At 41.3% G+C, this 6655-nt stretch overlaps 1 protein-coding gene across 3 annotated transcripts; it reads left to right on the plus strand.

Moving 5' to 3' along the window:
* The first annotated feature begins 918 nt into the window (after positions 1-918).
* Positions 919-5395, plus strand: LOC131883002 (angiotensin-converting enzyme 2-like). 3 transcript variants are annotated; one of them, XM_059230322.1, is made up of 8 exons: positions 919-1026; positions 1090-1329; positions 3303-3513; positions 3572-3663; positions 3727-3960; positions 4054-4359; positions 4432-4910; positions 4972-5395. In XM_059230322.1, the coding sequence occupies exons 2-8, from the start codon at positions 1120-1122 to the stop codon at positions 5255-5257; spliced, it is 1818 nt and encodes a 605-aa protein (XP_059086305.1). In that variant the 5' UTR covers positions 919-1026; positions 1090-1119; the 3' UTR covers positions 5258-5395. The 3 variants fall into 3 exon arrangements, with proteins under 3 accessions (XP_059086305.1, XP_059086306.1, XP_059086307.1); XM_059230323.1 differs by lacking the exons at positions 919-1026; positions 1090-1329 and adding an exon at positions 2338-2649; XM_059230324.1 differs by lacking the exons at positions 919-1026; positions 1090-1329 and adding an exon at positions 2672-2805.
* The last annotated feature ends 1260 nt before the right edge of the window (positions 5396-6655 follow it).

A 6655-nucleotide genomic window follows, 5' to 3' on the forward strand; every position in this document is an offset into this window, starting at 1 on the left:
AACCTCTCTCTTCCCTCCCCTGAAATGTCTTGCAAGCCTGACCAAAGCTGCGGGTGTCTAGCTACTTTGTCTCTTCTTGATACCCTTTTGCCAACGAACGATCATTCCGACTAGAGGGCTGGCCCTCTACAGGGCGACCAGGATTAAACAAGACAGTGCAATGCTTTATGCCTAATTTATAGGTTTGAAGCATGCACCACTAAGAATTACTGGTTTCGGATTGGTCGTACATCTGCTTAACACCTTTGGTACAAGCGTAATTCTGTGCCATCAAAAGTGGATGAAATCTTGTGAGCATCTTCATGCAATCTGGTCGAATGAGAAGATTCTTAAGATAGATCTGGTTTTCAATGCTCCCAATGGCAATGTTTTGGACCAAAACCTGGAGAACATGGATAACATTCTGAGAACCAGAGGATTATATTTCGTCGCCAAAAACTAGCCTCATTCAGGTTGTGGGCTTATGTAACATCCAATGACCTCAAACCGCCCCTCATCTTCAAACCCGAGGGTGCGCAGGTCAAAAGATCACCAAAAGGACTCCAAGCCATACGACTAACGGGAAACATTTTTGTCACCCTTCCTCGCCAGACCTCAACGTCATGACCTGTTCCATGGAGCCCATTCTTGAGAGGAAGGTCGTGGTCAAATCGTCCTCTTGTGTCGGTCTCCTGAAACAAGTACATGAGGCTCATTGGGCAGACCTTGATCCTGACATCTCCCGTCCATCTTGCCATTTAGTTAGTGGAAGACTTGAAGCTGTGAGAGTCATGGGAGGTTATTGAGAATGTTTTAAAAGCTTTTTTCTCGTCTGCGTTTGTTTATCAAATTTGAAGTTTATACAATGCTGTAATATTCTTAGTTTTGATGATATACAAAGTTAAAGTTGTCCCCTTATTCGTGGTCGCCCTGTAATTCTGACGACTGAATGAAACATTGTGGGGCCTGCTTCCAAACTGGATTTTAGAGACAGGTGATTGTTTCTTCCATTTTTGGCAGTCTCGCGAGAAATCTGGTTCCTAAGCGGTAATTTTAACAGGTCAAGGGCGATATATTGGGTCTGCCCTTATCTATCTGCCTCTATTTCAGTCGGGTGTCAGCTTTCTATGGTCTGAGATCATGGATACGAAAATCGTATTTCTTCTATTGTTAGGCGTTTTGTGTCGACAATGTCGAAGCGAAAGCGCCCAAGGAGAAATTGGGCAGTTTTTGGAACATTATAGTAAGAAGGGAAGTGAACTGGCCACTCGTCTTAGTGTTGCCAGTTGGAATTATGCCGTTAACATATCCGATTCGAACTTGAACAAAACGCATGTGGTGAAAACCCAGGTGAGTCTAGCACATGCAGCTCGTTTTCAAACGAAAGAAATCTAAGAAATGTCATAATTTATTGTTTAATCTAAAGCATGAAAACAATGTGAATAATAATATTAATATCTATATTGCGATTCATAGTCATGTCATGGCGTAAAAATATAAAGGAGAGATGGTGTATCAACATTATGCAGACTGTCAAATGTATAAAAGAAACATATCAAAAATGGTAAAACCAATAAAATAGTTGACTAGAGAGAGAGAGATGTACAGTGAATCTAACTAGAATTGTTTCACAGCACATGAAAAAAGTGAAGAGGGTGAGAGCAAACGGTACAGACACAGTTAGGTAAAGGTAAATGATGAAATTCTTGGTTATGGCAGTCGAGTGGTTGGGCCAGATTGAACAGATCTTTTGTCCCGACTTTGATGGCATTGGGTTGGGAGCCGGACAAAGGTGCGTGACCGCCAACACTTCGAAGGGATGTCGGGCCAAGGACAATAAGGTTTTAGCAAGTCCTTGACCGGGAAGGACAACTTGTGTCCGGACATCACCTCCGGAAAGGTCAGGTTCCCAACACTGTTAGACACCAACCTGGCCAGCCCGATGGTTAGGGGCTCAGTTTCGGATAGAAAATGCGTCCATGCATTGTTGGCATATTGGAGCACGCACAGGTATTGTTTGAGGAACTTGGTGAAGTTGAAATCGGCGGATTTGAGGGCAGATTGGGCGGAGTTTGGGAGCCAGAGGTGAAGACCGTAGAGGATAATTGGAGTGATGTAGGTTCGGAAGAGTTGAACTATTGGAAGAGGAGGATTCTTGAGGGGAAGTCTATTGCAAATGTATCCGATCCTGGCCCTTCATATTTAATAAAATATGTACTGAATATATACTCAATACAAAAGAAAAACAATAAGAAAACACTTCAATTCACTTGCAAACCCTGGTGGGGCCAATCTCAAGTAGACTTTTTAGGAAGATATCATACACCTGATCTCATTAACGAACGAGTTTGAAAAATAATCAAGTATGGAATGAGTTGATAGTTGTAAAAGCTACCTGTTTAGTACCTGGTGATGCAGGACGTGGTGTGAAGCCCAGTGAAATATGTACTCCAATTTTTTTAATTGCGATAATTGTGGCTGAAGTTTTGATTTGACTTTCTTGTCGAGCAGCAACTCAAAGAAATCTATAATTCACGAACAAATGCGCTTGAGTAAAAAGCTGGAATATGTTTGGCGAAACGGACAAAATACGAAATTAGAAAAATGATTCTTCGGATTCGGAAAAGTGTTAATGTGATGCAACATTTGAAAAAATACCAAATTTATCATGTTAGTCACTAGGGTTGCCAGTGTAAAATGAGCTAGTACGTCTCGTATGTTGCAACATTTGATGTTATATGTTTTGGCGTTCAAAAGGTAAAGGTAAATGATTTCACTGATTTACTGAAATACCATACTACATTGAGGAGCAACTAAAATAAAAAAGTAAGTTTGAAGTTGTATTGATTCAAAGACCTCATGAACCGTTTAGTGGGCGGATAAATAACTATTTTCTCTTCGCTCTGTTTTGCGACATATCTGTTAGTGGACTTTTAGTGGATTTACAAATTTGTAGTTAACGAATAGATATTTTGATCTATAATTATATACTTTATATTTATAATCGATTATTGGCTAGGGTAGCTATTTTATGGAATGATGAAAGGATACAATGTGCTGCAATGCACCACCAAAGTTACTTTGTGACACGTCCTGATTTTAAGGCCGTTGAAGTTATCCTAGTGTTGTTCAAAAATCAAACCAATGCTAATCAAACCCATCTACGTACAATAATCAAAAGCAAGAAGTTCCATCAACTTCAAAAAATGTAGGTGGGACACGTTGATTTTGAATGATAATTTTGAATTCCGTGCACTTTGCAAATCTGGGGAACTGATTTGACCAATGTAGATAACCTTGAGAAAAACCAACATACGTTTCAGCTGCGAGAATTTGAGGAGCATATCTTGGAGCAAGGGTCAAAATTTGATCTGAAGAGCCTTTCCGAAGATGAGCAACGTCAGTTCAAATTCATCATTTCAAAGCCTTTGCCACAAGAGGAGCAATTGGAGTTGTCCGAAATCATTAGTGAGATGAGTGAGATTTACAACACTGAGGAAGTTTGCTTCAACAAAACTGAATCAGGAGACGCGGGTAAGAGAGCTGCATACACTTCATCAAAACTACCTGTTCATGGTTTTTCTGTCGTTAGATTCAAAGTCAAAATGCCACACATTGTCACCAGGATTGTCAAACATCATGAAGGAATCGCTGGACTTTCAGGAACGAAAACAAGCTTGGCAGGTGTGAAAGAACGCAAGGTAAATGAATTTTAGCGTGACTTAATTGAATTTGCTTTTGTCTTAGGGATGGAGAGTTCAAGCGGGTCGGAAAATGAAGCCTTTATACGAAAGGTACGTGGAACTGAAGAATCAAAAAGCTCGCTTAAATAACTTCACAGATCAAGGAGACCTATGGCGCTCTAATTATGAAACTGAAACCTTTGAGTCAGACGTCATGGGGATGTATGAGGAGCTCAGACCCTTATACCAAGAACTCCACGCTTACGTCAGGCGTAACCTCCATTCCATTTACGGTGAGGTACGAGTTTAAGTTGTTCCCGCTTGGCCCATATTAGCCATTGATAAAATGATATGTATGATGCACATTTTGCCTCTCCAATTTGGATCTTAGGATGTGCCACCAAATGGAACCATTCCCGCAAATGTTTTGGGTGATATGTGGGGACGATTTTGGAACAACTTGTATCCACTAATGATTCCCTATCCAAATAAACCCAACCTTCAGCCTTCCAAAGAAAGGATGGCCTCCCAAAATATGACGGTTGAAACCATGTTCAAGACAACAGAGAAGTTCTACACCGATATGGGATTTGAGCCTCTATTTGACAGCTTTTGGAACCATTCGATGTTCAAAAAACCTGAAGATGGTAGAGTGGTCCAATGTCATCCCACGGCGTGGGATTTCGGAAACAAACAGGTAAGAATAGCCTTTGTTTTTTGGAGCTTACCTCCTTTTTAGAGCCAACAATGAGCCATTTGATTCCTCCAGGATTTCCGAATCAAAATGTGCGCCACCGACTATTCGTTCCACGATTTTCTGACCATTCATCACGAGATGGGACACACCATCTACCAGATGCAATATCGGCATCTACCCTATCAATTTCAACGAGGTGCCAATAACGGCTTCCATGAAGCCATTGGCGAGCTGATGGCCATGAATGCAGCCACCCCCAGCTACTTGTACAAACTTGGACTGATTGATGAACTCGTGGATGACGAGGAAAGCGATATCAACTTCTTGTTGAGTCAGAGCTTAATTACTATTTCCACCTTGCCCTTCCATCTTGTCAACGACGTGTGGCGTTGGAGAGTTTTCAGCGGAGAATTCCCCCAAGATCAATGGAACAACGAGTTCTGGAAATTGAAACGTGAAATGGTTGGAGTTCACCCACCAGTTCCTCGAACCCCCAAGGATCTGGATCCACCAACCTTGTTCCATATCAATCAGGACTACACCATGATGAGGTGAGACAACACCTGACGGATAATGCGAGTTGCACATTATTGTTGTTGTTTTTTTGGTTAGGTACTTCACTCGAACCATTCTCCAATTCCAATTCGCCGAGGAGTTGTGTCGAGAGGCGGGACATGAAGGCCCATTACATCGTTGTAGTTTTGCTGGGTCGAAGGCCGCAGGTGCAAAATTGGGAGAGATGCTCAGTTTGGGAGGCAGTGTTCCTTGGCAGGAGGCCCTGGACAAATTTGCAGGCATCAGGGAGATGTCTGTCAAACCTATTGTGAAATTCTTCCAGCCCTTGTACGAATGGTTGAAGAAGAAAAATATTGAAAATGGAGACATTGTGGGATGGTGAAATGTATTACCTCATGTTGAATGCCGTTGTCTGAAGAAGTCACGGAATTCGATGGATGCAATTACTTACTTGGATCAGTTATATACATGAACATTTTCAAATAAATCAGTCGATTCTTTTAAGAATTGCAATTGCAAACATGGCCTATTGTGAGGTTCACCTCCGTGCATGCAAGTCTGTCCTTTAAGACATTTCACATCTGTGGCGGCGACAAGGACTTATTAAGACATATTGTCGAACGTGTCAAAAAGACAAGTCCCTCCGACGATAATTCTTACTCGAGTTTCGTTCTTCTTTGCTCGCGCCCAAGTTGAAAGTGCGAGGTCATTTGTCTATCTTCTTACAAAATTTTCCCCCTCCCCTTGCTCCCATGCACAGTGTTCCACCGTTTCGATGGCGCTTTAATGCATTTCCGAACAGGATGTGTGCAAAATAATCTTCATTGGATCGTCCTTTTTGAGTTCCTACACCAACTTCAAAAGAAGAAGAAAATGAGGAGGAAAATTTTGATCACACGTCGAAACATATGAGCCATACCTGATGCTGATTTCTAAATGCAAAGATGTCATGAGGACAGAAGAAAATGAAGATCCCAATTGGTTCCACTTCGTTTTTCTTTAAATGGCAACACGACATCAGTGAAGACGAAGCCTCATTCTTTGAAGCTTAGTCTGACGTTCGGTCGTCTTTTGAAACACTTCACAACCGTTTGCCTAGGAATAGTGAAGATATGCTTTGTCTAGCTGAAACGATGCTCGAATCCTGGATAGATTCTCTTATATTTGTGTACTTGTGAGGAACATGTTGTCTAGGCGGTGTATGGTGGATATTGTTCGCTCCCGAAACTTTTTTCCATCACTAACTTTCTGGTATTTCTGTTTGAAGGTGCTCCGAGAGAAAATTTCCACAAAAGACTCTGACTCTTTGTAAATTGGAGAAAGATTTTTTGTTTGATCATGTGAAGAGAGAATTCGGATAAAAGTTACCAAGGGTCTTCATGAAGATATACCTCCATTAAGCTTGGATAAAGGCTAATATGAAATCGGGATAATCCCAAGATAAGCCTTTGATTCTCCCCTCGGGTAGGGCTACAGAATGGTCATTAAGATAGACGGCATAAATGATTATCACTTTCCTGACAATTCTGCCGTACGCAATGGCATATCCATCAGTTTTAGCACGTCGGTGCTCTTTCTCACTCATTCATTCCTGTCTTTCCATGAACCCTTGGATACTATACACAAATGATCTCGAGTTTCAATCAAGATTGGTACACGTTTGTTTCTTTCTTATGAGGTTATCCTTTTTATTTTTGAGCTGAAACTCAACCTGATGTGTGAATCTGTAAGAAATTGGCCAAGAACTTATGGTGCATTTAGACGACACTTGTTTTGACAC

This window comes from Tigriopus californicus, chromosome 7 (genome assembly GCF_007210705.1).
Source record: "Tigriopus californicus strain San Diego chromosome 7, Tcal_SD_v2.1, whole genome shotgun sequence".
Classification (NCBI taxonomy): domain Eukaryota; kingdom Metazoa; phylum Arthropoda; class Copepoda; order Harpacticoida; family Harpacticidae; genus Tigriopus; species Tigriopus californicus.

Excerpts from the sequence above, each read along its gene's own strand:
- LOC131883002 (XM_059230322.1), top strand. The coding sequence starts at position 1,120 with ATGGATACGAAAATCGTATTTCTTCTATTGTTAGGCGTTTTGTGTCGA. Across the intron at positions 1,330-3,302 it reads CGCATGTGGTGAAAACCCAG|CTGCGAGAATTTGAGGAGCA; the intron begins GTGAGTCTAGCA and ends CATACGTTTCAG. Across the intron at positions 3,961-4,053 it reads TCCATTCCATTTACGGTGAG|GATGTGCCACCAAATGGAAC; the intron begins GTACGAGTTTAA and ends TTTGGATCTTAG.